Genomic DNA, 27,823 nt, shown 5'->3' on the forward strand with positions numbered 1-27,823 from the left:
ATACTTTCAGAGGTGGCGCAGCCACAGCTGCTCTGGACAACCTCTGCTGGGGCCTCCCCACCCTCACAAGGAAGAACTTGGCTTTGGTAGATTTTGGTAGATCTCAGCTCAGTTTTTGGAAACCTGAGAAAGTTCTGCCACTTGATCTCTGAGAGAATGACCTCATGTACCCTTTGGTGCCCAAGCATGACTCTGCCAGGAGAGGGAAGAGTTTACTTGCTCTGGACTTGAGTTTTTCCCCAAAGGGAATATGCAATCCTCATCCTCGGTGCTTAGCTCGCTGTTGGGTTGTCCTGGGATGCTGAAGGAAGAATGGGGATGTGTGTGTGTGGAGAGGGCACTACCCCCCGGTGTGTTGTGCAGGGAGGAGCTGCAGTCGGTGCAGCGGGAGCTGGAGGTGCTGTCGGAGCAGTATTCCCAGAAGTGTTTGGAGAACGCGCACCTGGCGCAGGCGCTGGAGGCTGAGAGGCAGGCCCTCCGCCAGTGCCAGCGGGAGAACCAGGAGCTCAACGCCCACAACCAGGTGAGGATCCTCGCCCCGGTGACCCTGGGCTCCGTGCTGAGCTGTGGCCCTGCTCCCCCTTCCCACAACGGCTCCTCTGCTCTCCCCAGGAGCTGAATAACCGCCTGGCTGCGGAGATCACGCGACTGCGGACCCTGCTGACCGGGGAGGGCGGGGGAGAGGCTGCTGGGTCGCCTCTCACGCAGGGCAAGGACGCCTACGAGCTGGAGGTGAGCTCTGCAGAGAGGCACGTGGGTGGGCACAAGTGCTGTGTACCCCAGGAGCGTGTCACACCCTCGCAGTGTGTCACAACTGGGAGGTGTCACAGCCAGGAGGTGTTGCAGCCGTCTGTCCCCCAGTCGGCTCTCGTGGCTGGTCAGCACTGTTATCATGAGCTGCATCAGGCCAGGAGATTCTGGGGTCCTGATCTCCTCACCACGTTGAGCCAGACACTTGCTCTTCCTTCAGCAGCCCCTGCTTGTCACTGAAATGCAATCCATGCAGAGCAGTGGGGACAGAAACTGGGGTGTGCAGGGAGCACCTCAGCACTGCAAGCTTGGGCGAGTTCCCAAGAAAACCAGGAGTTTTCTTGTGAGAAGCAGAAGATGGGTGGCCTAGAGGCTTTGTGGTGCTGGCATGGGGCTGAGTCTCCAGCCCTTGGCTTGGCTGCTCTGGGTACAGCAGGTGTCACACTGTGTCTGCTCAGGTGCAAAGATGCTGATTTTTGTTCCCACAGGTCCTGCTGCGGGTGAAAGAATCCGAAATCCAGTACCTGAAGCAGGAGATCAGCTCCCTCAAAGATGAGCTGCAGACAGCACTGAGGGTAATGCCAGGGGTGGTTCTGCAAATCCTCTTAACTGTGCTCTGCTCCTGAATGTCTGTGCTTAGATTTCAGCCCATTTACACCTAGATTTGAAACCATATTTAATTTTTCCCCTGAATGTAATGCAATATCCATTTTGATGTCATCAGTAAAGCACTCCATGCATCAACTAAAGACTTACCCCTCAAAGGAGACAGTGTGAGAAAACATCCCTTTCAGCCTGATTTCCCCATTTACTGTCACATCAGATCAGATTTAACTGGCACAAACAATCAGTGTTAGAGATCTGCCCAGCCTCGCAGCGGTGGAACTGGTTTGCTCTGGACAAACCAAAGCCATTTCTGGGAATTCTGCTTGAATTCTGTGTCTTGGCTAAAATGAAAAGCCACTAAGAGCCCTGTAGCTGAGGGGCTGCAGGGACTGTGCTGGCCCTTGGCTCTCTGCTCTCTCTGTCCGTCTCCATTCCCTGTTGGAAGCAGCTTTCAGGGTGTGAGCTGCCCTGGCCAAGCCTCTCTCCCGCTGCCGGCTCTTCTTCCGTCGGCATTTGCCAAGCTCCTCTTGAGTGCATCCACAAACCCCTGGGCTCCAGCTGTCTGTCTGGCTCCATGGGGTTGTTCTTGTTCCCTTGCCAGGATAAGAAATACGCCAGCGACAAGTACAAAGACATCTACACGGAGCTGAGCATCGTGAAGGCCAAGGCAGACTGTGATATCAGCAGGTTGAAAGAGCAGCTGAAAGCAGCCACAGAAGCTCAGGGAGAGAAATCCCCTGTGAACACCACTGTATCGGGATATGGTCAGTCCTCCTCCAGCAGCTCTAAGCAGTCTTGGGTGTCCTGAGCTAACAGGGAATCCTGGAATACAAACCCTTGTGCAGGAATGGGTCTGAGTGTAGAACTTGGCCTTCCAGCCCAAAGCTGATGGGCTTTGAAAGCCTTCTGGTGTTTTGCATCAGGAAAACCTCGTGATGCAGGGATGTCCAAAAGCCCCCTCTGCCCTTGGGCTCATTGGGGCACTGTCCTGGGCTGGGAGGGCACAGCCTCAGCCCTGTCCTTGCAGGAAGGCAGTAGGCACCAGGCTAATCCCACTTCTTTTGCTTCTTCCCAGATATTATGAAATCAAAAAGCAACCCTGATTTCTTGAAGAAAGACAGATCCAGTGTTAGCCGGCAACTAAGGAATATCAGGTCAAAGGTGAGCTCAGATGTCCTGCCCAGTGGGATGGGAGTGAGGAATGCCCAGCATTTCTCTTTGATGGGGATCCCAAATGGGAAGAAATGGGCACGGGGAACAAAATTAAGAATTTCCCAGCCACTAGTGCTAGCCTGGATGGTTTTTTACTGCAAAAGGACTGACTGGGCAGCCAGGCAGGGCCCACTCTAGACCTTGCTCAGATGGAGGCATGAAGCTGCTCCCTGGTTGGGAAAAAGGCTGACATTCTCCTTATTCCTTGGTCTTTCACAGGAGGACTATTCCAGTATCTGCTCCTTCTTTTCAGCTGAAATATAGGTGGAAATATACCCATCATTCTAGTTTAGTGTTCATCACTGCAAGATTTTTTTGTCTTTATGTGTATCAGCAATGTCTGGGTCCTGGGCATATTTAACACACATTTTGCTTGTGTGTTAACATGGTGCAGATGGCCCTGTGCTTCTGTGGTCCTTCTGTGCTTGCTGTTGATCCCAAAGCCCAGTGATGCTGTGCCAAGCTCTCCTTGGCAGCCAGTTCCATCATGTGGGACTGGGGATAAGGAAGGGCAAATAATGCTGATCAGGAGTCAGCATTAAACATAGGGCACTTGGGAGGAAGCTCAGCATGAGCAAACCTGCTTTGCCTCTCACCTGGTGTCTCTTGCTGATGTTTGAAGTGGTTGGGCCCTTGCAGGGCAGGCAGAATACTTTGAGCTTGGTGCCCAGGTGGGGAAACACTCGGAGCTCTGTGAGCAGCAGCTCCTCAGCTCAGGGCACCCGGGGAACAGAGAGGGACTTGGCACATTTTGGGGCAGCCCAGACCTGCTGGGCCACTCTGATGCTGGGTTTCCCTTCACCACTTCAACTCAGATCACTTTCTGTGTGGTGCCCATGTGTGTTGCTTGGTGGGGAAGGAGAGGAGAAGGAGCAGGGGCTGTGCCAGGGCATCGCTGCGGGATGGGGGGCTGGGGCTGCGCCAGCGCAAATTCACGTGGGATTTATGAGCTTCTTCTTTTGTTTTTTTTGTTCTTTTTTTGTTTTATTTTGCTTTTTCCTTCAACAGTCCGTTATTGAGCAGGTCTCATGGGATAACTGAAATGAACCCGAGTCCAGGTTCCCTGCCACGTAGGTAAACACAGCGGCACCGCCCACGGCCCAACCTCTGCATGCACTGCTCACACCTCCCTGCCAAACTAGATCCCTCCTCTCTTAATGACTGACTGACTGACTGACTGACTGACAGGTTTATTCACTGCTAATTCTTCTCCTGGGTGAGGGGGAAGGGGAGGGGAGAAGTCAGTGTACCCAGGATCTGTGTGGAACAAAGTCTCTCTGCCTCTTCCCTGGGGAATGTGGCTTTTTTGTCTTCCTGCTCTTCCCACCCTCACCAACACAGCTCATCATCACAGAGAGCATTTGGACATGGTGGGGCACATTTTCTGTTTACTGTGTTGGGAGTGTGGGACACTGAGTGTGCATGCCTGAATGACTCTGCATGCCTCAGACTAAACTCCAGCACTGTCCAGGTCTCGTAGGAAAACACCTGTTTTGCTGTTAGCCAGGTGCAGGAATAATCTGGGATGCCTTTGAGTGTACTTCCCATAACAGCCTGGAGCATGGAAAATGGTCTCAGCCACCTCAGCTGCAGAGGGAATGTTCTGGACTGCTCTGATTTCCTTTACCTGCAGTTGCTGCTTTTTCAGGTTGATCCATGCCTGAGCAAGAGCCCAGTTACCTTCTCCTCCTGCTCTCCATCCCTGAGCCTCCAAGGCTTCCAAGCTCATCCACCAAAAGGAGGGAGCTGATAAGAAATGAGGCTGATTCTAATGAGCCAGATACCTCCATTAACTGGAGCAATAGTGAATTTCCTGGCCCATGGCAAAGACTGAGGTGGGAGCACCTGCAGAGGCTGGTTAGGAGAAGGGAGCTCCCAGCACGGTGGGTGGAGAGCCCCAGGAAGTCTGTGGAAGATTCCTTTATCACAGATATCACCCTGCATTAGTCTCACTTCATCAGGCTCTCCTCATCAGCAACTGAAACGGTTGTGGGACTGCCTGGGGGCTGAATTTGCTGGAATTTGTGCCATCAGGCAGAACAGGCTGATGACTCCTGGTGTCTCTTTCCATCCACTGAAAAATCAGATGTGAGAACTGGAATGCATGAGCTGCTCCCATTTAAAGAGGCCCAAAGTAAACTTCCTTTAGGAAGTGTGTGCTCAGAGCCTCTCATCCCAGGAGACTCTGCTGCCCCTTGGAAAGAGAGCACTCAGCATTTGGAAATCCACTCCAATTTAGTGCTTTCATTTCCATGCTGCCTGGCAAAGCCCTTCTGTGTTCGTGGGCCTGTGGGAGGAAAAACATTTCCAGAAATACAGTAACCATGGGAATCTGCACAGCCCTGGGGCAAGTTTATCATGGAGTCCTGCCTTGTTAAATACATGGGAAGGAAAATGCAGCCCAAAAGTCCAACCTGCTGCTGTGGTAGAACAGTCCCACAGCCAGGGAAGGGAGGTGGCTGCCTGATAGTAAGATCATGGAATCGCAGAATGGTTTGGGTTGGAAAGGATGAGAAGTCATCCAGTTCCAACCCCCTGTCATGGGCAGGGACACCTTCCACTATCCCAGGATGCTCCAAGCCCTGTTCAGCCTGGCCTGGAACATTTCCAGGGATCCAGGGGCAGCCACAGCTCCTCTGGGCACCCTGTGCCAGGGCATCACCACCCTCACAGGGAAGAATTTATTCCCTGTATCCCATCCATCCCTGCCCTCTGGTAATGGAAAGCCGTCCCCTCTTGTCTGTCACTCCAAGCTCTCTCCAAAGTCCCTCTCCAGCTCTCCTGGAGCCCCTTTGGTCTCTGGAAGGGGCCTTAAGGTTACCTTGAGCCTTCTTCAGACCAGACAATCCCAGTTCTCTCAGACTTTCCTATAGGAGCTGATTTCCATCCCTGCAATCTGTGCCTTTGAAGGTGCCAGGGCTTGGTCTGTGCAGTGAATCATGTCCAGCTGCAGCATGAATTCCTTGCAAGTTCCAAGGACGGGGCTGGCAGGCAGAGCTGTGGGGCTGGGACAGGCAGTGGGGCACAGAGGGGCAGAGCCCTGGCTATGGGGCTGTTTTAGGGATGGGAGGTGGCTGTGCCTCCTCATCTACAGGGACAGCTCACCACCTAATGCTTTGCTCTCCTCAGTCTCTTGTGCCACAGGTTTGGGGCTGCAGGAAGGAGGGTGCTGCCATTGGACTGGTGCATCTCCTCAGGCTGGTTTCAATTTAAAGCTGTCCTACAGGAGTCAGGCAATTTGTTTCTGGGTTTCTGCCCCTCTCAATACTGTGCTACTGAGTCCTCATGTGTAGCTGATGGATTTTACAACTCCACGTGCCAGGGGGCTGCTGGCCAACTGAGAGTTGTGCCTTGAAATCTGGATGCTGCATCTGAATTGGATCAGCCATGAGCCACATTTAGGATCCTCTGTCTAACTGTGGGCTGTCCCAGGGTGGGGTGAGAGAAGGGATGGGATGGTCATTGGCAGCACACAGCAGTTTCCAGGGTTTCCTGAGCAAATCCTGCACGGAGTGTGGCCAGGACTGTCCCCATGGGTGCTGCATGGTGGGGCAGGCTGGGAAGGACCAGCCTGCAGGTCCAGCTCAGCATCCTGGGCCTTCAGCACAGCAGATCCCAGCTGGCCTGCCTGGAGCTCACTTGCTGGAATTGCCCCATCCAGCAGTGCCCTGTGAGCCCGGGGGTGTCCTGGTTTCGGGCAAATTTGGGAGGGAACCTCCAAAGAGATTCCTCTAGAAAGCAGATTCAAGCAGCCTCTCCCCCAACCAGTTTGGGAAAATATTTCTGCATGCTTCTTCTTCCCCCCTTCACTCTCAGAACCAGTCTGTAAGGTGCAAAACTTATTTCTGGGCTAACCAGAGTGGGGATACATGCACCATAAAGCCACCCCAGCACAGGGGTCGTTCCCAAGTCAGCTAATCCTGCTTGCAGCATGATGTGCCTCTCATTGCTTCTGGTTCGTCGCCTGGTTCATCTGCAATCTCACCCTGTCTCCAGGCAGTAGCTGCCCTCCATAACCGTGTGTTCTCCTCAGCATGTCCCACTAATCCTCGCCCAGGATCCCACTCCGCTGCCACGGCTGTGCCTGAGCGCCGCCCCTGCCCCAACTCCGCTCTCTGTCTTTTGTGTCTCGCAGAGTCTGAAGGAAGGCCTGACTGTGCAAGAACGCCTGAAGCTTTTTGAATCCAGGGACTTGAAGAAAGACTAGTTCTCCCCGCTCCGCTTGACCACGCGCACCTCCCAGCTTGAGGCAGCACAGCACCAGCACCGTTTGTCTCTGCTCCTTACGATGTCCTCGCTGTCGTTGTCCTGACGCCCCGACGGGACCTGGCGGTGCCCTCCCCTCGCCTCCCCAGCTCCTTTCCCTGCTTGTGAGATGCTCCAGAGACTCTGAGAGGGAGAGGAAGGGATTGGAGTGGGGTTTTCCCCCCCTCTCTTCGGCGCTTTGTAGGAGAATCCTTTCTTTACTGTAAACCATTACACTAAGTGTCAGTATTAAGGCTCAGCAGCCTGTTAATAAGCTATAGCTCTGTTGGGAAGAGCGAGCAGGGCCTGGGTGCTGTCAGCCAGACCGAGCTCTTACTGCTGTCTAGAGACCCCGTGCCCAGAGCACACAGGAGCCTGATCTAACCATTGATCTCCACTGCATTACTTGCACCTACAAGGGGGGAAAGCCGGGGGAAGCTGCCGGGGAGCTGAGCCCGCGCCGGCGCCCGCAGCCTGGAGGTACCACACTGACATCTGGCTGGAGAAGGATGCAAGAAGTGATTCTCCTGCCCCGTGACTGTGCCGTGTCCTGAATGTAGGTGCCACCGAAGCCTGGCCAGCTTGGGTGGCTGCCCAGGTGGTTGTGGATGGGGAGCTGCAGCTACTGAAGAGCACCCTCGAGCCGGCGCCGTCGGCGCGTCCTCGCTCCCGTCTGCCGGTGGCCGGAGTTGGTGTTCAGGGGCCGAGCTGTAAGATCACTTTCTTGCCTCTGTTAGATCAAGCCCAGCACTCTCTTTAATTTTTTTTTTTTTTTTTTTTTGCTGTTACTCCCTTCCTCTCATCGAATCCCGTGTATCCCAGGGTCTGTGCGCATGTGAAACTCCCTTTTCCTAGTCAAAGGAAAGTAGAGTAGAAAGTAGAGCCAATATTGACTGAAAATGCACAGTGCTCAATGCATATAATGCTCCTTTTTTACCAGCTTCTTGAATTCAACTCTTCTTGTCAGCAGGGCAGCTCCTATTTTAATTCTTTAATCTTTTCCTGAAATAAAGATCTCAAAACCAGTATGTGCTTCAGACCTTCTCAGTCCTAATAGCTTCTGTACTTAAAACATACAATTTAGCACCATGAGGCAGATAAATGCATACAAACCAAGGGATGAGGAGCTGGTAGCACTAGATGGTCACAGCCAGCTGAGCAGAGGCTGCCTAGGAGAAGCCTGTGCTGCTTTGCAGGTGTGGAGCTTCATTCCTGAATAAATCTCAAGATGCCACCTGGAAGGTCACCAGGGCTGAAGGAGATTCTGGCACATTGGCTTCCCAGCCTGGTTGGGTGCTGAGTGACCTCTTCAGGCTGGGATGTGGAAGATATCCTGGCCTTCAGCGGAGCAGAGCTTCCTCTTGTCCTTCAGGCACGCAGCCAAGGTTGAGCCAGCAGCTCCTGGTGCTTCCCTGCTGTTTTTGGGTGTGGTGCTTGGTACAGGTGCAGCTCTCAGAGCCCCATGGGGCTGGTGAAGGACCCCCAGTCCTGCCAGGCTGGACCACGGCAGCTGCCAGAGTCACCTTCACCCTCCTGGGAGCAGAATCTCTTTTTTCCAGCAGGACCCTCAGCAGGACACGGTGTCACTGGACTATGGTGGGAGTCAGGCTCTTGTCCAGCTTGTGTGGTCTTGCTTGGCACTGGTCCTGCCCAGAGGAGCCCCTTTGTCCCCAGGCAGGATGGCAGCACCTTGCAGGGGACACAGCAGGGATGCTCTGTGTGCCTGGCTGTGCATGGAGGTGCTGGAGGTGGAGCAGGGCAGGAAAGGTGCTCATCCTGTTGGACACAAAGCCTTTCCCTCATCAGCAGTGCCCTCAGATGTGGGCAGGGGCAGCCTGCAGAGCCACTCCGAGCTCACCACAGCACTTCCATGGTCTGGAGAGCCTGGGGACCTTCCTGGGGACCCACCTGGATCGGCCCTGGCTGCTCTGCTGTCTGAGGTGAGCTCTGATCTCCTGTGGGAGGCAGCAAGGATTTGGGATGGCACGTGGGCCTTGTTATTGTCATTGCTCTCCATTGCAGGGTGTCACCGGCTCTAGAACCCCCCCCCCCCCCCTCCTCCTCCTCCTCCTCCTCCTCCTCCTCTTCTCTGTAGACTCATGGTGGGACTTTGTCCTTTTCAGCCAACCAAGCAGAACATCCTGGTCTCCTTCTTGCCATGTGGACCTTGCCCTTTCTTAGATTCCCCAGCAAATCCTGCTCAGCTTGTAGGAGCAGTTATTTTCCATGGGCTCCTCTGGACAAATAAACAGAGAATCTTGGTCAGCTGTACAGCCAGGGCTGAGCATCATCAGGAGCAGCTGCACCCTCTGGGGCAGTGCTTGGGAAGGATGTCTGGGGTGTGTTTAAGGTGGGAGCTGTGAATTGTGGGGGTCACTGAGAGGAAGAGGAGGGAGGAAGGTCCCTTATGCATCCAAATGTTCTGAACCTGTGCTGAGGGCTCTGGGCTCCTCTGGTCAGTGTGAGCATCTCTCCAAGGCCAGGGGCAGCACTTCACCTCCATTTAAAGAAAAAGAACCTGCAGCGCCAATAAACAGCCCCAAACTGAAATATTCCTGCTGTAGAGCCTTGAAATTAAAGGGAGAAGTCCTTTTACTCATAGCAGTGATCCTCAGTTATCCTCCTGCCTCTTCCTGCTCCAGGCTTCATCCATCTTTTGGGATTAATCAGTGGCTATTTAAATTAGAAAGTGTGTGGGCAAGCTGCTGCATTCTGTATCACTCCTCACTATTGATAGCACCAAAAAGGGAGGTTTAGGAAAACTCAAGTGCAGCAAAGGCACAGGTCTTGGAGCCTTGTTGGCTCCAAGTAATCCTATTTTTCCTGAGTAAAATTTTCCTCCCATTTGCACCATCTCCCCTGAGCCAGACAGAATCCTTCTTTAAATGTTACCTGTTCTTTGCCCATGTGTTAAAAAAAGAAGCAAATTGTGTTCATTTGTTTCAAAAATAGAATTGCTTAGAATTGGTGCTGGCTTGCAAACCAGAAAATTCCCTTTTTATGGTACCAGAGAACAGGGCTGTAATAAAAGTGCTCACATTTTGTACCTACTCTATTTGATGGCACTTCCACAAGACCTTTACATATTTGTCCTGGTTTGGATACTTAGTTTGTTGTGGCTTGCCTTTGCTCTATATTTTTTCCATTTTTTTAGGTAAAAAAAAAAGCTTTCTTATTCTTCTTTTTTAAAAACAAAAGTAATTTAATACCTGTATAGTATTCCAAGCAGTGCAGTGTAAATATTTATTCCTCAGCAGTTTGCAGAGGGTTCTCTTTTGTCACTGAGTTGTGGGTTTGATTTTTAAGTCTTGTTTTAGCACAGAGGCCCCACAAAGTGGGTTGGGAGAGGACGAATGAGTGTAACGAGTCCAACCCACCCCACCTGCCCTGATAAACTGCTTTTTTGGGGGTTTGAGGACTGTTTAAAAACCTTTTCAAACCTTTTCTGCTGATCTATGCCTTTAGCTTTGCAGGTACCTGCCTGAAGATTGTGTACACTCTGTTTGACCACTGTAACCTTCTTTGCTATAAATTTGGGGTATTTTTTTCCAGTCAGAGGCCTCAATAACCTTGTGTTTGATAGCAGCATCAGTGCTGTGCATGTGCAAACTGTGCCCTGTTTTTATAGAGAGCACCAACAGCTCCCTGCCAGCCACAGCCCCCTGCACACACGAAAATCACGCAGCAGCCTGGCCATGAGCTGTAACTCACTGAGTAACTTCCAACCAGTGGAACTACAACAAGAAAAGTGAAAGCACTGCTGCAGACACAGGGAAACAACCTCAGTGTGAGGCTGCTGAGGAAACAGAGGGTGTGGGATTTACCAGAGAAACCTGACAAGTTGAACTAGCCCAGCTGGCTCTGAGCTCGTGAATAATGGGTGCAATTAGCATTATTTTCTTCGTGCTTTCTTCACCCTGTGTGCAGGACAAGCGTGCTCACTGTTCTCACCTAGAGAAAGCAAAGCATGTAAAACACTGGAGACTGGGGTGAGTAGGAACCAGAAATCCTCTGGCTTGGCCCTTGTGCCTCTTCCTGGAGTTCTGGATGACTTGGGAGTTTAGAGAATCACTTGGAAGGATGGAGGTTTGGGAGAAGGAGGTTCTGTGAGGCCAAGGGTGGTGTCTGATGTGGCATTTCAGGTGTTCATGGCCAGGTTTCCTCCTGTGGCCTCGGAACAGCCCAGCCTTGTCTCTGTCAGGGCAGAGCTTCACCCAGCAGTGGGGACTGGTTCTGGGTCACATCTGTGCCTGGGAGGGAGCAGCCCGGGCACTGGGAGCACTGGGGGTGGAGGATTCATCGTCTCCCAGAGCAGTTTCTGTGCTGATGTGACAGAGCAGCCATCCCTCAGCTCCAGCTGTGCCAGTGCTGCAGCCCCGGGGCTCTCACACATCGATTTATCCCCTGCAGAGGGGAGGGTGTGGAAAGCTCCTGTTCCTCCCCGTGTGTGAGTTCCTCTCTCCTTCCCCCTTCCACTCCCAGTTTATTCTCCAGTGCTTTTTTAAGAACCACCATTCCTGATCAATTGCTGGCTCTACTAGAAACGTCACTTTTTCTCACTGTATTTATTCCTTACAAACCTTGTGTGACACGCTAGGCTCCCCTGGATGTAGCTGATCATTTTTACTTTGTAAATATAATTACCTAACTTTACATTAACTATATGGTAATAAACTATTTTTCCACCACCCTTTGCACGCCGTGTGTGACAGATTTATTTCTAAAAAGAAGGAAGAATGGGGCAGAGGTCAGAGCAGGAAAAGGGAGATGGTTTTTATAGTCACCCTTCACATAGGAAATGCAATAGGCAGCATTTTAACAGCAATAATATATTTTAAGTAGTTTAAATCTAGTGCTGCTGAATGGGATTTATTGGAGAATGACCTTCCCAAGGTGCATCCATACAGGTAACATCATTTTCTTTCCCCCATGCAAACTTTCTCAGAACAAATCTAAAATCTGGGGATGTCCATGGATCATAAATATCTTAGTAAGGATCTACAGGAATTGAAATGAAAAAGTCAGATGAAGCTGTTGATGTTTTCTGTGAAAATGGTTTATTTAACAGTGCCAATCACAGCACTACTGGTAACAAAAATAGTAACAGAATATAAAAACCTCTTTTCATTTTGAGAGATATTAAGGCACTTTCCATTCAGTATAAAACAATTCTTACATAGGCACTATTTTGAGTTAGAAATTCTGAGGTTTTTACATCATCTTTGTTTCACCCTGAGCTGTGGGGACAGAGGTGTCACCTCCCTCCCCTCGCTGTCCCCAGACTGGTGCTGCCAGGGGAGGGCACAGACCATGACAGGTGTCCCAACACCTGAAAGAACCAGGTGGGATTTCCAGAGCCCACCTGAAGTGGTGACCCAGCTCCAGCCGTGTCTGCTCTCCAGATAAACCCTGATCCCAAAGAACCATTTCTCCCATTTCCCTCCAGAGCTCCTGACCCTTCCTTGCTGGAAGAGAAGCTCTCATTACCATCTGTGTTCATCTTTTACACCAGAGTTCTGATCTGTGTTCATCTTTTACACCAGAGTTCTGATAACCTTTAACCAAAAGAAACAGGTGCACAATCAAAACTTAAAAATTGTTGCTATTTCCCAGGAATTTCGTTTTACCAACTTTCAACAATTAATGCCAACAAGAAATGTAACTGAGGCACTTAATCTATAGAAACTCTTAATTCTGCTGTAGCCCTCTTATCTCTCCCTACCTTTTCAGTGTAGAGGAGCCCTTGGGCTACAATTCCATTTGGAATTTGCTACAATTCCATTCCATATCCCAAGCTGAAAATGTTCCTTTTACCACACAAGCTCAGCACTGTAGGAACACACCAGGTCTGCACCAGGGCACAGCAACGAGCCTGCCCCAAGTTTTAATGCCCATGGATGCAGTTCTGTCACTGTCACCCTCACAACCAAACAGTTGTGTCATTCCCTCTAGCACGGGAATGACCCACAGCAAGAGATCTGTGGCATTTTAGGGCAGAGAACACTTCTCTGGAGACATTTACCACCAAAGTTACACCCAGATGGACAAAACAATGATGTCTATACATAATAATAAACTCTGTGGGTGTTACCATGCTCTACTAGGCCTGTGAGGCAGCTCTATCATTTACTGCCTTTCAGAAAAAAACCTGTAATTGGCAGGATTGTACTCTTCCCAAATCCTTTCAAACTCCTCCTGGAAAGCCTTCACGTACTCGGCGTCCTCCACCACCAGCACGTTCTCGCGGTTGCTCTGGATGGCCTGGGTGGTCCAGTTGAGGGAGCCTGTGATGAGCATCCTGCGGTCCACGATGGCGAACTTGTGGTGCATGTAGCCGCTGTGCTGGTCGTGGCGCACCTGGATCCCTGCAGGGACACACACACAGACACAGATAGACAGACACAGACACACAGGGGCTGTCAGACACAACTCGGGGCTCACCGGGCCCGCAGCGGGGCAGGCCCGGCCCCGGTCCCTCAGCGCTCACCCGCGTGGCGCAGGCGGCCGATCTGGGAGCCGTGCAGCCCCATGTACTGCGCGTCCGTCACCAGGCGGATGCGGACCCCGCGGCGGTGCAGGAGCTGCACGGCCCGGGCGAGCTGCGGGCAGGAGAAGGAGAAGAGGCAGAGGTCGAGCGAGCGGCGGGCGGAGAGGAGGCGGCGCACCAGGCGGCTCAGGGCGGTGTCGCCGCTGGGCAGCGGGCACGGGCAGGGCCGGGCGGGCGCGCCGGGCTCGGCAGCCTCGGCCAGCAGCGCCTCGATGCAGCAGGGCGGCGAGGGGAAGAACAGCACCTCCCGCACGGGCCGGGCCCGCCGCCAGGCCGCCACCGCCAGCGCCACCGCGGTCACGGCCGCCGCCGCCAGCGCCCCCGCCGCCCTCATGGCCCGGCCCGGCCCGCGCAGCCGCGGCGGAGGCGGGAGCGGCCCGCGGGGAGGAGCGGCCGCCACACGGGGCTGGGCCGGGCTCCCACATCCCGACACCGACCCTGCCCCGAGGGGCTCCGGATCCTGCCCCGAACACCGACCCCTCCCCAAGTACCGGAACCCTGACAGCGAACCCGACACCGCACACCGAGCCCATGCAGCGGATTCCCATCCTTTAATCACAGAATGGTTTAGTGGGAAGGGATCTCAGAGATCATCCAGCTCCAGCCCCATGCCATGGGCAGGGACACTTTCTGCTATTCCTTCCCAATATCCCGTCCAGCCCCGCCCTCTGGCAGTGGGAAGCCATTCCCTGTGTTCTGCCCCTCCAGGCCCTCATCCAAAGTCCCTCTCCAGCCCTCCTGGAGCCCCTTTAGGCTCTGGAAGGGGCTCTGAGGCCTCTCTGGGTCTTCTCCAGGTGAACACCCCCAGCTGTCCCAGCCTGTCCCAGAGCAGAGGGGCTTTAACCCTTGGAGCATCTCTGTGGCCTCCTCTGGGCTCGCTCCAGCAGCTCCACACCCTTGTGATGCTGCGGGCCCAGAGCTGGAGGCAGCTCTGCAGGTGGAGTCTCATGAGGGTGGAATAGAGGGGACCATCAGCTGCTCGACCCTGCCTGGCAGAGGGGACAGGGGTGGCAGAACTGGTACCAGAAGGGTTTGTCTGTAACTGCAGAACTGCCACCAAAGGGGTTTGTCTGTAGCTGCGGCCAGCAGTGAGCCAGCACTGGCTCCATCACACGGCAGCTGCAGCACTCACAGCTCCCACCTCGCTCCCAGCTACACGCTGCTCAGCCGGGCAGAAATCACTCTGGAATAAAGAATTATCCTGTCTCCATCAGTTTGTCTCTGAGGCATATCGTTTGGAGGGAAGGAGGGTGCTGAAAGGTGTCTGCAGAGATGATTTTTTTGTTAATTGAGTTGTGCACATTCCAGCTCTCGCTGACGGCAAAGGGAGCAGCCGCGGCCTCACCTGAGAGCTGCAGGAACCTGCCCAGGCAATCCTTTGGCAATCCCACCTACAGATGTGTTCTGGCAGGCAAGCACAGCTGGGTGGAGCTTCACTGACTTGGCAGCTCTCCCCCTTCTTTCCTGTGGGCATTTTTATAAGCTTTAGTGGTTTCCTTGCCCTGGCTCAAAGCTGAGTCTGCTTGTCCATGACAGCCTACCAGGTCAGGATGGAGAGGGATCAACGTCCTGCACAACTCACCAGGAGCAAGGGAGCAGCAGCAGCCTCGGCTCGACCTTGTGACCAACCCTTTTGCTGTTCTGGGAAGAAGCACTAGGTGAGGTTTTGATGCTGGATTTCTTGGGAGAGCTGTTTTTTTTAAGACAAATCCAGTTCAGCAATCAGGAAGGTCTCAATGTCAAATGATGTCTCACCTGTTCTGTTACACAGCTCTGGACTGGACCAGAATAGTTTTAAAATAAAATTACTAGGTTAGTCTACAAGAAACTAATACAAAAATAAGAGTAAAAGACCAGTATTAAATTCTCTACATTAGATCTAGGCTAAGGATGCAGGAATTTTGTGGATCAGCTGCTGCTTTCCCTCACCACAACAACACACACACTGAAAATAAACACAAAACCAGGCTTTGTTCATTTTACAAAAATAGCTCTTACGAGATTTAATGCCTGTCTCCATTTTACAGATGTTCCAGACAAAAATCAACCTCCGTATTTTATATATAAGAACAGAACTTGTGACAAAGCTGGAACATCCTCTCTGAGCTTGAGTGAGTGTAGAAGGTCACCTGGGTAAAACCTGCCTTTAGCTTGTTCAAAACATCTGTGGTAATGTCAAGTGTTCCCAATAATGATCCAGAAAACAAAAAGAAAAGACATAAACCCCAGACTTCACAACAGAAACAGAGATTCCTTACAGAACAGCTAAGGAATATCTGGTTAGGTAATTAAAAAATGCACCAATGTTTTCAGGAACTATTAAGCAAAAATGGCTACTATAGAGTTATATAAGGGAGCACCTACAGGTTGAATCTCTTCTGCTTTATTAGGAAGCTAAAAAAGACAGAAGAGAACCTTATCCTGGCGAGGTTATCTTCATTACCTGGAAGTTCTGCAACCACAGGCAAAACAAGGCGAGTATTTTCCCCTCTGAGAGGCAAGCAGGCTGCATTTTGAGGCTTCTTATTTTACAATTCGCCCTCCCAGACAAGATTTCCAAAGCAAATGCTAAAACCGTCTCAAGTTAAGATTATAAATAAATAAAGAGGAGTGACAGGACTCCCATGGGATATCCTGACTTATGCTACAGCAGAAAATAGTCTCTTAAATCTGAGCACAAAGTGGTTTGAAATAATTTACATGTGATCCATACCCTGTGACGTGCCTCTTATTTTTGGTTCTTGTTCTCTCAGGCATTGAGGAGATTTATGTGGGATTTCAGTGAGATTAACCATATGCACTCCCAGGAGTTCTGGATGCTGTCACAGGCCTGCCAAGCAACCTAAAGGTGAGGCCTGCTGCCACACCACGATGCCTAATGAGGACAGGATGGGATTTTAATTAATTTAGCTGATTCTTTGAGCGTTGCTGTGTTTTAGTCTTGAGTGTGCACGTCTAGATTGAGAGCTGAGTTCCTGGGGAGACAGCAGCACTGTGGATTAGCACTTATTAGTCCAGTCTCACAGCAAGTAGAAAAGACTCAAGTCACTCTTCAAGTTGGTTTGAGGACCAGGAGAATAGTGATGAAGCCTCACTATCCACCTAAAGCACAAGCTGCAGGCTCAGCAGAGGTAACCAGGGGTCCCTGCCCTTCTCTGAAGGCAGCAGGGGGTTGGGCACCCTTCAATTCCGGCACTCTGAGGACGTCGGGCTGCGAACTGTCGACATCAGGTGCGACTTGTAGGTCTTGCTCAGGCCGGTCATCCAGAACTTGAGGAGTTTGACATTGTCCTCCTCTGCAGCTCCCAGGATGCTCAGCAGCTTTTGGGTGTCCTCCTTGGGTCTGCTGTCCACTTTAGTGAACTTAAAGAGGACTTTCACTTTACTGCAGGAACAAGAGATTGCTGTCATTATCAAATGGACTCACACACCATCAAACAGGGAACAAGGAGGAGCTGGAGCTTCTCTTGGCACCTACTGCAACTAAATGTTAATAAAAGCTTCTACCAGTGTTTCATTGAAACTATTCTCATGCTTTGATGAAGAAGGGTGATGATTAGTCAGGGAGATGACTCATTTTCAGTAATAATGGGCATATTTCTAGTTTGGCTTTTTCATTCTAGCAGAAAGTAAAACAATTAATTGTGACAACTGGGAGACACATCCAGTGCCCATCTGCCTTCAGGTAAATTCACACAGTCATGATGTGCCATGAATTATTCACATGACTGACTGGTCCTCCTTTACAGCTACCTGCACCTCTGAAATGCAGAGCCTGAAGGCAGAACCCGGGCATGTGTTTGGGTGTCAGCTGTGCTGGGCTATGGCCACGCTGACAGGCACAGAGGGATCTGCAGCTTTAATCCTCCTAACCTGGGTGAGGCAGGCAGGTGGTGTCATGCAGGTAACCTACAGATGTGTGAACTGAAGCATAAAGGTTAAGAACTGCTGAAAGCCAAAAAGAGAGTTAGGACTAGAGTAGGAAATTCTTAACTCCTGACTTAATTTGTTCCTGTAAATCCAAATGAGCTGCAGCAGAAGTCACCTGACTGAAGTGTGTCCTGCACTCTGCTGTTGCTGTGTCAAAGCTGCTCCTCTGAGAGCAAGGGAGCTGTACTTACTTCATCCACTCCTCCTTCAGGCACACAAGGCACTGATCCACAACGTCCACTGAGAGGTTCTGGTTGGTCAGGGCAGCTTCGATCTTGTTCAAGATTGTTGGGCCAACTGCAGGAGCAGAAAAAGGGGGAAGGGTGAGAAAGAGGACACACAAGGTAAAGGTTACTGCTTACACCTTTACTGCTAATAATTGTTAACTATAGCCCCCAGTGGCCTGCTGGGATTTCACTGCCATGGAAGAGCAGCTAAAGGTCATCCCATTAGAAACACATCTGATCAAAGAAGCAACATGGAGTTTAGTGAAGGACCCTAGACATCCAAACAGGTTCAGGGATCTTTGTTTTCTCTTCAGACCCACTTTTAAACTCCTGCTTAGCTTTTGTTGTGCCCTTATCAAAAGATCATTAAAAACACAAGGTTATGAAAAGACCTTCGTGCTTCTTTGTACAATATAGAAACATACATATAAAAATATAACCCCCCAACTTATACTTGATTTAATGTTCCACTTGTTAAGGGCAGTTCCAGGATACTTAGTGAAAAAATAAACCAGCAACCAACCCAAAGCATTCCTGGACCACTTTTTGGAAGTCCCTAGGAGACTTTTTTCCCCAGCAGTCCATGGCCCAGTAAGTTTGATGCCATGGTGGAGAAAAGACCTTGCAGTGACTATTTTTGTGCAGAAGTTTCTGGACATGCCACCGACTGGATGGAAAATAAACTGGTGTATTTATACATGTGGGATCAACAACGGGAAGAGCACTGTGCAGAGAGCAAGTCTCTGCTTTGCATCTCTGTCTTCAGGGACCAAGAGGAAGGATGAGCCATCTGCTGTGTCTTTTGAGACACTCAGTGAGGCAAATTCTTCTAAATTAAGACTTCCCAGAAAAGACAAGACTGATGGACCTGACTCAAATCACCTCTAGGTGCAAGTGTTCAACTGCTGGAAGGAAGTAGGTAAAATTAAATAGAAAAGTCTGGGTATTTCTCTATCAGCCATATTTGACTACCAAGTGGAACATGGAAAATCAGTGATGTCATGGTCCTTACAAGTTAGTCTTACTCAAAATAAACACACGAGTATCCCAGGATTGAAAGTGTTCACTGTGGGTTACAGAATTTCCCTACAATTTTTCTTATACCTATGTTACAGAATCCATTTCTCATTTATGAAAATTAACAAGCAAAATGCTGATCTGGTAGAGCAAATGTTTTATAACTAAACAATCTGTGGTAAACCTCACCTCAAGCAGCTAACCCCTAGCTGAATATTGACCTGGCTTCTACCCAAACCTCCTTCAGGGCCAGTACATGAAAACCAGCTAAAGATCAAGATGCTCTTTTAATCTCAGTGACAGAGGCTCTTTCTGCTTCCATCACCCACCTCGATCTGCTGCCACGGGGCTCCCACTGGTGACAAGGAACTCGTACTTGTTGAGGGACTGCTCATCATCAAACAGGGTTGGGTAGAGGCTGGAGCGGGAGGCAGCACGGACTTCCACAATGACTGCAAACTCTGCAGCAACAAGAGCCCAAAAGAGCATGAGCTGTGCTAGCCCAGACTCTAAAACACAGCTACAGACCCTGCTTTGCCTAGAGAAGGTGTCACATCTTTCAGTCACTGACCAGGAAAAGTCACGCGGAAAACAAAATGAAATGGTTGGAGCTTTTTTTCATGCAGCCAATTCTTATTAAAAAAAAATAAATCTAGTGTCTTTTGACATGACTAGGGAGAGGAGAGGGTTCAGCAAGGGGTTCTTACCAGATGCCAGGATGTGGGGAGGGATCTGGACGTGCGGGCCCAGGCCCAGGAAGTTGCAGCGATAGGCCTCCTCGTACTGCTCGCTGTAGGGGATGATCCGCACGCACCCGATGGGCAGCATCGTCTGCAGGGAGAACCAGCCAAGAGAAACTCTGGAATTCAACAACCAACTGCAATTCCCTCCCTGACCCCCAGGGCTAAACCTGGAGCTTAGCTTCCAGGCTAAAACATGGAGCACTGCTTAGGAAAATGCTCCTGATCTGGGGGATCAAAGTAACCCACTCAGCCTGAGAGCCCCTGCAGTCACTGAGGACAAGCAAGATATCCAGAGGTTGAGGGGATTTTGTTTTGTGCATGTTTTTTGGGTTATTTTGATTGCTATTTTTTTTCAAAACCACATAATTTAGAACAAACTCTTCACAAGATCACATGTTGGGGCAGATCATTATAAAGGCTGGAGTAGTAGAGAAATACATGTACAAATATAAATATGCAGCCAAGAAACAAATGAAAAGGTTTCTACCCGTAGGACATCAAAGGCAGACTGGACAAGATCCACATCCTGAGCTTTCCAGATGACCTGGTTCCCCATCAGAACATGCCAAGCCAGCATTCGGAATGCTGATGCCCCGAGAACCTGGAATAAAAACCCAAACCATTTTGCATTGGTTATAAAAATGACTGAAATGTCTAGTTTGCCATGTTAAAAACATGAGTGACAGGTAGGAAAGGGCTAGACCAGGACAGCAGGAATGGACATGGACATTTAGCACATGAACCTTGGACACATGAACCTTCCCCCTCAGCCAGGTCACAGGAAGCACAGCAGATAAGCAAGATCCATACAGAATAATTTATTCTATTTGTAAATCGTTTTTCCGTTTGAAACACTTTTTTAAAAAGCAAATATTGCTTGGCTTTCCAGATGCTGCAGAACCTCTGTATTAAATTACTGCCACTGCTCTTGGGAAGAAGAGAAGTGCAGAGTTTGAGGGAAATCATCTGACCCCACCCCACATGACTGCTGATCACCAGAGGCCCATGTGAGGAAGGGAGCGTGCCCAGAGATCCAGTTCACATTGTGTTCCTGGCTGGGCAGGCACTGTGCTGAGCACAGCACACGGAATGTGCAGATTGCTGGAAATAAATGTATCTTAAAAAAAAATCAAACATTATCAGGAGAAAAGAGCTTGTGAACTCTGCAGCCTCTGTTACCTGTCTCATGTGCCTGAGAGAACGGAACACTGACAACCTCCTGTGAGCCACGTTCCAGCTGTTGCAATCTGGCACCAGAGAGGTTTCAGGGGAGCTTTTGGACAGCTCCTGCCCTTCCACAACATCTGGCTGGGAAGAAGGCTTCTCTTCTTCCTCAGAACCGTCCCAGCCCTCTGACTCTTCTTTCAGATCTAAAAAAAAACCGCAAAAAACAGAGGGGGAGATTGGTCATAAAAATTGCTGCTCTCTAGGAATGGAAAGTGGAAAGTGCTCACATGCTGCAGCCATGTGATTTTGGGTGGATGTGGGAAGAGGGAGAGCTCAGAACACAGTAACTGAAAGTACTGGCAGCAGCACAGACACACTTAAGTGTTAATTCAGATAAAAAATAACTACTCAAGGATCAAGAACGAATTTTCATTTTCTACAGAACTGAAAGTCACATTTTTTGATCAGCTATGTTCTCTATTCTTGTTTTAAAGGTTATGGACAAAGCTTTGTAGATTCTAGTATACACGGTTAATAAAATAGTTCAACCTAGGGAAAAAATCCCAAAAAAACTATGATCCTTTACTTTTAGAAAGTTTGTAGAAAAAGAAGCAAGAAATCCATATGTTGTGACTGCAAATCCTTCTGGCTGTACAGATTCACTGGGAGGGCCAGCCCAGCCACAGAGAGCAACAATCTTGATGATGCAACTCTGCTACTCAAGTGACAAACACCACGTGCAGAGAGCCTTTGAGGTGCCTGGATTTCACATTCCTGTCAGAGCCCTCTCCAGATGGGAGAGACTACCAGCAAGGTGAAACTGATGAGCAATGGCTGTGCTGAAGATGCTGATCAAAGAACTCAGTGTTTCATCATCTGAAGCATTCTCAGAGGGTTTTTGCAGCTCTGGAAACCTCTGTCTCACCTGCAAGTTTTTCCATCTGAACCAGGGTGTCTTCTGTGGGTGCTCCCTCCAGAAGCTTCTCTGTAAGCCGGCTACCACAAGCCTTCAGCAGCCTGGAGACATTGAAAGGAAGAGAAGCAGTCATGCAGCTTGCCAGGTGCAAAAATCCAGTAAGAAACTTTATGTCATGATGTCAAACAAAATATCCAAGCACTAACCACTTTGTGCTACCTTCCAGCACATCCCAGTGCTTTCCTGAGTGTGGGACTATCAGCCCATCTTACAACCCCTGCCACATAGAGTCACCCAGATCCCAGCGTTCTGCAATTTCTTTGTGCAGCATGCTTATCCCCCATCCAAATCACATGCCAGTGTTGCAACCCTCCCTGTGGCATCTTTCCAGGGAGGTTTAATGAGCCAGTCAGGCACTGGAGCAACTGAACTCTCTCAGAGCCCAATGGCTGCATCTCCCACGCTGCTGATGCAGCACAGGGGCACTGTCAGGTGAAGCACCATGGTCTGTCACCTGTGAATTCCATGTGCAACACACTGGGGGCAGGAGCATCTTTTATTCCTTTCTTCCACACTGCAAAACCTTTCCATCTGCAAAACCTTTCCATCTGCATAGCCATGGCTTCTATCAGTATTACTTCACAGCAAAAAGAAATTTTTTTGTCCTAAAGACATCAGTGTTGGCTCCTTCCAATTAAGACGCTACTTAGAAAAGTCTGAGTATTACCTCAAAAAAACCACCCAAACACTCAAATCCCATTCCCACTGTTTCAGGCAGCATCCTCCTGAGGAGGGACTGCCCAGGCTGAGCCCAGCAGTGCATTACCAGGCAAAGGAGGTGTGCAGGCAGGCCCAGAGGTTCTCGTCGTTGGTCAGCGAGGTCAGGGAGCGCGCGGCGTTGCCGTTGCGCTGGTGCAGGAAGGGGGTGAAGGCCGTGTTCATGCGCTGGGCACGCTGGGGACACCCAAACTGCTCTGCTTCAAACACCTGCACACACAGCAAGGGCACTGTCACTGACTGGAAGAAGTTCAGTGTTTGCAAAACTCAGGCAAAAAAAACCCCCAAAAATACCAAGTGAAAAGGGTGTGTCACACACATTCGTCCAGTCATGGCAAAACAGAGAAAGAAGGGACATCTTATTCTTAGATGGACTAAAATTGTCATCAAGTAACACCTGTGCTCCAAAATCATTGTCCTTCCCAGATTGACTTAATTACATTTGTAACAAAGCTGTTCTGTGAAAAGCACTGAGTGTTTCAAATTCCTGTTCCTTCCCTCCTACATCCCCAGACACAGAATCCTGGGATGGTTTGGGTTGGGAAGATCAAATTGTTCCAACCCCCCCTGCCACAGGCACCTGGCACCTTCCATGAGATCAGGGATGCTCCAAGCCCTGTCCAACCTGGCCATGAACACTTCCAGGGATGGGGATAAACATCCCTGGAGCCTTGTGTCAATCTTCATGACCACCCTGTCAAGAGCTGGATCAGCTTTTTGACTCAGCTGTCAATCAGAGATCATGATGCTGCACTGACACTGAGTCACAGGGACTGACCCACCTTCAGTGCTTTGCCCTGCAGCTCATCAATGATGCCTCTGATTTTTCCCAGCAAGAAAGGCCAGGAGTTGATGAGGTAAATCCGGTCCATCATGATGGTGATGATGCTGTACCAGCGCTGGAAACCTCGGGCCAGGCTGTCTTTGATAAAGAAGGTGTGGCTGAACACAAAACCATGTTGCTCATCTCCAAAAAAAATAGGGCCTTCACGTCCTGGGCAGACCTGAAGGGAAGGGACAACACACCAAAGTTATTAAACACATCACAGAGTAACAACTAAACAGCTCCCTGCACTTTAACACCCACTTGGTGAATAAATGAAGCCTTTTTACAATACTATCCCAAAACTGTGCTCAAACAGCCTTCCAGAGATATCCTACAAACACTCCAAACCCTTCAATTTAACTGTATTTTAAGAATTCGGCTCCATTCAACTGAGAATCCAGAAGGAATTTTGCTGATCCTGACACACAAATGTTCATTAATCTTTGAGGTTTTTCCTTCATATCTATTAGAGGATGAATATTAATGGTCTATAAAGGGCACTCAACACCACATTCAGAGGTTTTTACAAAAACCAGGTTATCTTACTATGACTAATAATAAGCACAAGGAACAAAACCAAGGAGGGCATATTTTTAGCCTCACAAAGTGAGAGGAAGGAACCCTTGAGGTCATCAAAAATCAAGCTAAAAAACACCACCAATCCTGCAATAACAGACTTCTGTGCCTGTCTTTCCCCCTGTTCCCTGCATGTTCCAGTCTGCACAGAGCAGGCAGGAGCAGCAGTGGAATATCTTGGGTTTGAAGTGCTGGAGGAGGCACAGAGAGCATTCCCTGTGCCCAAGGCAGGTACCTCACAGCTGAGGCTGCGCACGCAGGCCTGGCGCACGATGCTGAACAGCTGGGGATGGTTTGGGTGCTGGTGGCTGACGTACTTGATGGAGGTCTCCTTGTCGTGGCTGACGTACCCTGGGTGTCCTCCTGCAAGGGAGCGGCAGCCCTGAAGGCAGAAAAGCAAATCCAGCCATAAATGAGCGTGCAGGTAGCTCAGGTTTCCAAAGAGCTCTCACTGTTCCCTCCAAAACACCATAAAATGTTATTTACACACACAGACAGGAACACAAACACTCAGAAGACAAGGAAAGTGAGTCAGGGTCAGGATTTGAACTCAGCTCCTCACACAAAACTCTGATATACTTTCTCTGGTCTTATGCTCATTTTCCACTATTAAATTCCACTGTGAACTTGGTGCTGGTAAAGTTCAGTTCCACCAGCTGTGAAACCAATTGGCCAAACAAAACTGGCCACAACTGAAGGGAAAGTAAATAATAAATATATCAGAGGAAGTACTGATAGAGGACAAGTATGAAAATTATAGAATGGTTTGGGTAGAAAGGGACCTTAAAGATCCCCTCATTCCACCCCCATGGGCAGGGACACCTTCCACTATCCCAGGTGGCTCCAAGCCCCATCCAGCCTGGCCTGGGACACTTCCAGGGATGGGGCAGCCACAGCTTCTCTGTGTCAGGGCCTCACCACCTTGACACGGAACAATTTCTTTAGTATATCTAATCTAAATTTCCCCTCTTTCAGTTTCAACACACTACTCCTTGTCCTATCACTGCAGTTCCTGATGAAGAGTCCCCCTCTGGATTTCCTGCAAGCCCCTTTAGACAGGAATGTTGTTGCAAGGTCTCCACACAAACTTCTGTTCTCCAGGCTGAACAGCTCTGAATGACTGAGAATATACATATTTCCTATTTTTTTATTATTTTTGCTTTATTTTTTTTTTGTTTCCTAACCAATACTGCTCTTAAAATTACTATTAATAAATGATCTGATCTAATCTAACAAAGTAAATGCTCTTTGAGAATAAAGAAAGCATTTCAAAGCCACAAAAGAATCACAGATCACAGAGCTTAAAGAGACCTCAAGGTCCTGTCAAGGTGTATGTGTTCAACTCCTTCATCCTCTTGTTGGTCATTAGGATTAGAGTTAGGGCTAGTTTGCAGTTTATGACGACTTGGAGACCTTCTGGCACTGACACATACAAAACCAGTGCTGTTCACATTTTTATTTGTCTCTAAACAATTCGATTTACATCAGAGAACCCCAGAGCCCTTCAGCCAAGCCAAGGACACCAATGCTCACACACAGATTTCCCCACTTACCTCACACATGTCAGATTTCTTTGGGCCAGGGCTGCTGGAGTCGGCGCTGGCGCCTTCGGCCGGGCTGTGCGAGCGGATCCTGCTGCTCATCTGAATCCCCCCTTCCTCCTCCTCGGCCTGCTCGTTCTGCCCGGAGATGTCCCCGCTGCCGGCGCCCTGCGGGAGCGGCGAGTGCAGCACCTCGGTGCAGAACAGCGTGCGGGGGCCGTGCAGCTCGCAGAAATGGCACAGGGCCACGATGGCGTTCATGGTGAGGGCTCAGCGCGGCCGCCAGGCCAGGCCTCCTGCGGCAGGGACAGAGACGCGGTCAGCACAGGGATACCCCAGGATACCTCAGGCCTCACTGCTGCCAGGGCTGCTCTGCATCCCACCCGGAGCAGCTGGCCTTGAGCTCAGCCTGAGATAATCAAGTCCAACCTGTGACCAAACCCCACCTTGTCACCCAGATCAGAGCGCTGAGTGCCATGCCCACTCTTTCCTTAAACACCTCCAGGGATGGTGACTGCAACATCTCCCTAGGAATTCCACTGATCCAGGACCAACCTCCTGCTTGCTGATGGGATGGCCTCGAGCAACCCAGCCTGCCATGCCCAGATGCTGGATGCTGATCCAGGACACCTCCGGCCCCATGGGGGGGAATGGGGCTGGACCAATCCCTCATGCCCAGATACCTCCAGCATCACAGGGACAGGTTCAGGGAATCTCAGAATGGTTTGGGTTGGAAGCGACCTTGAAAATCATCCAACACAACCTCCTGCCACTGACAGGGACACGTTCCACTGTCCCAGGTGGCTCCAAGCCCCATCCAACCTGACCTTGGACACTTCCAGAGATCCAGGGGCATCCACAGCTGCTCTGGACAACCTGTGCAAAGGCCTCACCACCCTCACAGACCAAATTTCTTCCCAATATCCTGTCTAACCCTGCTGTCAGTTTGAAGCTGTTCCCCCCCTCTCCTGTCACTCCAGACCCCTGTAAATATCCTTTCCCATCTTTCCTGTAAGTTCTATTTAAGTACTGGAAGGCCACAAACAAGTCACCCCGAAGCCTTCTCCTTTCTAGGCTGAACAATCCCCATTGTTCCAGCCTTTCCACAAAGGACAGGTTCTCTTCCCGCCTGATCAGCCCGGTGGCCTCCTCTGGATCAAGGCTGAGCTCGCACAGAGCAGCCCCCGGTGCCCGGAGCCTCAGGCCGGAACGGGCCGGCCCTGCTGAGCGCCCGCGGACCCGAACGCCTCCGGCCCTGCCGGACCCGGGCCGGCCTGTCCCGCCGGGTCCAGTGTCCGGTTCCCCGTGCCCCATCACCCCAGCCCGGCCCCGGTCCCCGTGCCCGGAGCCCCCGCTCACCGCGGCTCCCCCGGCCCGTCCCGTGTCCGCGGGCGCCTGACACCGACTGACCCACCGGCCGTACCACCCCCACCGCCAGCTGGGGGGGGACACAGAGAGACAGCTCCCCGCCCGCGCGCCCGCCGCCGCCGCGGAGAAGCGAGAAGATGGAGAACAACGTAGGAGAAAGAGAGAGATGAGAAATCCGTTCGTACCGGGAACTGAGCTGGCCGTCCCGCCGCTCTCCCGGGGAGCCGCCACCCCCCGGCTGCCGCAGTGGCTCGGCCCAGGGCCGCCCTGTCCACAGGGGCCGGGCGGAGCCATTACCTCAAAGGAGGTGGGGTGTGAGGAGGTCTGGAAGACGCATCCTCCCCTCCCGCGCTACACCTGCCCAGCTGTCACAGCGCAGATCGAAGCAGAGATCTCCGATCATCGGGGACACGAGAAGGGACGAGCGGCAGACAGCAACCCGCGGGTGCCACACCGGGAGCGGGCGGCGCTCCCCCCGCAGGGTGGTATGGGCCGCACGGTGGGTCACGTGACCCGCTGGCTCTGGGAGGGGACCCGGGGTGGCCGCGGGCGGAGCCCCCGAAGGAGCCGGGACCGGGACTGGGACCGGGACCGGTTTGGAGTGTGCCGCGTTAAGGAGCTTCGCCATCAGCTGCCGCAGAGCCCCTTCCCGGGACTTTCCCTGGCCTCAGGGCGGTGCCGTGTTCTCCTCAGGCTCGGCGCGATTTCTCCATCGGAGACTCAGCACCCACCGTCCATGTTAATTCCTTAAAGTGCTTAGAATGTGAGATTTTGGCAGATGAAAGTTTCAAATATTGTCGTTTCCCGATTTATAAAGCGGCTCTGTGGAAGTGTTTGCACAGGTACAGCCCGAGAAGGGCAGGGGAGCAAACGCCCAAGTTAAACCTGTTCAGGCTCTTCATTTCCATTAAACGACTCCTGTTTCTCTTCAGGGTATCGAGTTTAAGTATGAAAGGATTATTTACCTCTAAGAATCTATGACGGAAAGCTAAACCAAATTCCACATGAACTATTAGGCTTCAAAATAATAAAGTACCAGATTCCCCCCTGCCCCTTGGAGTTGCCCCTTAAAGAGCTGTAAATACCTGAATCTGAACAAAAGTAGAAAGTTTTCAAGTAGATAACAGCTTAGATTATTCAAAGGAGTAAAACTTGTACTATAATCCCAAGAAATAGCAGCTATTGCTGATGCTGCTACAAGACACCTCTGGATCCAAGCACAGCCACACATGGACAATAATTATGTCTCTGATTAAAACAATAGCCAGATGGTCAGCAAGATGGATTATTACAGAAACACTGAGCTCAGACACAAATCCCAGAATGGTTTGGGTTGGAAGGACCTTCTGGACCATCCCATTCCCAGCCCCTCTGT

At 50.7% G+C, this 27,823-nt stretch overlaps 3 protein-coding genes across 9 annotated transcripts in view; 1 reads left to right on the forward strand and 2 right to left on the reverse strand.

Moving 5' to 3' along the window:
* Positions 1-11,456, forward strand: part of MPRIP (myosin phosphatase Rho interacting protein) — a 76,099-nt gene extending 64,643 nt beyond the window's left edge. For 2 of the 6 annotated variants that reach the window (XM_058816368.1, XM_058816372.1), the window contains 7 exons: positions 364-523; positions 613-732; positions 1,239-1,325; positions 1,958-2,120; positions 2,432-2,517; positions 3,577-3,642; positions 6,704-11,456. In XM_058816368.1, coding sequence (XP_058672351.1) covers positions 364-523; positions 613-732; positions 1,239-1,325; positions 1,958-2,120; positions 2,432-2,517; positions 3,577-3,609 — 649 coding nt within the window. In that variant the 3' untranslated portion in view covers positions 3,610-3,642; positions 6,704-11,456. The remainder of the gene's footprint in view (positions 1-363; positions 524-612; positions 733-1,238; positions 1,326-1,957; positions 2,121-2,431; positions 2,518-3,576; positions 3,643-6,703) is intronic. The other 4 variants (XM_058816367.1, XM_058816371.1, XM_058816369.1 and 1 more) reach the window with 3 other exon arrangements.
* Positions 11,457-11,878: 422 nt separating this feature from the next.
* PLD6 (phospholipase D family member 6) lies at positions 11,879-13,694 on the reverse strand. Its single transcript, XM_058815699.1, has 2 exons — positions 13,301-13,694; positions 11,879-13,178 (listed from the first exon to the last, which is right to left on the reverse strand). Exons 1-2 carry the CDS (start codon positions 13,692-13,694, stop codon positions 12,940-12,942), a joined length of 633 nt encoding a protein of 210 aa, XP_058671682.1. The 3' UTR covers positions 11,879-12,939.
* Positions 13,695-15,347: 1,653 nt separating this feature from the next.
* On the reverse strand, positions 15,348-26,701 carry FLCN (folliculin). 2 transcript variants are annotated; one of them, XM_058815946.1, is made up of 12 exons: positions 26,634-26,701; positions 25,093-25,376; positions 23,775-23,921; positions 22,920-23,141; positions 22,187-22,347; positions 21,370-21,461; positions 20,457-20,647; positions 19,765-19,878; positions 19,242-19,365; positions 18,864-18,995; positions 17,482-17,587; positions 15,348-16,745 (listed from the first exon to the last, which is right to left on the reverse strand). In XM_058815946.1, the coding sequence occupies exons 2-12, from the start codon at positions 25,339-25,341 to the stop codon at positions 16,544-16,546; spliced, it is 1,740 nt and encodes a 579-aa protein (XP_058671929.1). In that variant the 5' UTR covers positions 25,342-25,376; positions 26,634-26,701; the 3' UTR covers positions 15,348-16,543. The 2 variants fall into 2 exon arrangements, with proteins under 2 accessions (XP_058671929.1, XP_058671928.1); XM_058815945.1 differs by lacking the exon at positions 26,634-26,701 and adding an exon at positions 26,440-26,487.
* Between the last annotated feature and the right edge of the window lie 1,122 nt (positions 26,702-27,823).

The sequence above is a fragment of the Ammospiza caudacuta genome, chromosome 17 (assembly GCF_027887145.1).
Source record: "Ammospiza caudacuta isolate bAmmCau1 chromosome 17, bAmmCau1.pri, whole genome shotgun sequence".
Taxonomy (NCBI): Eukaryota; Metazoa; Chordata; class Aves; order Passeriformes; family Passerellidae; genus Ammospiza; species Ammospiza caudacuta.

What these genes read in the sequence shown, in the direction of transcription:
- FLCN (XM_058815946.1), bottom strand. Translation starts at nt 25,341, where the DNA reads ATGAACGCCATCGTGGCCCTGTGCCATTTCTGCGAGCTGCACGGCCCC. An exon ending in TGCGCAGCCTCAGCTGTGAG is followed by an intron (nt 23,142 to 23,774) that starts GTACCTGCCTTG and finishes CCTTCCCTTCAG; the next exon opens with GTCTGCCCAGGACGTGAAGG. An exon ending in TCCCCACATCCTGGCATCTG is followed by an intron (nt 18,996 to 19,241) that starts GTAAGAACCCCT and finishes TTGTTGCTGCAG; the next exon opens with AGTTTGCAGTCATTGTGGAA.
- PLD6 (XM_058815699.1), bottom strand. Translation starts at nt 13,694, where the DNA reads ATGAGGGCGGCGGGGGCGCTGGCGGCGGCGGCCGTGACCGCGGTGGCG. An exon ending in CGGCCGCCTGCGCCACGCGG is followed by an intron (nt 13,179 to 13,300) that starts GTGAGCGCTGAG and finishes GTGTCCCTGCAG; the next exon opens with GGATCCAGGTGCGCCACGAC.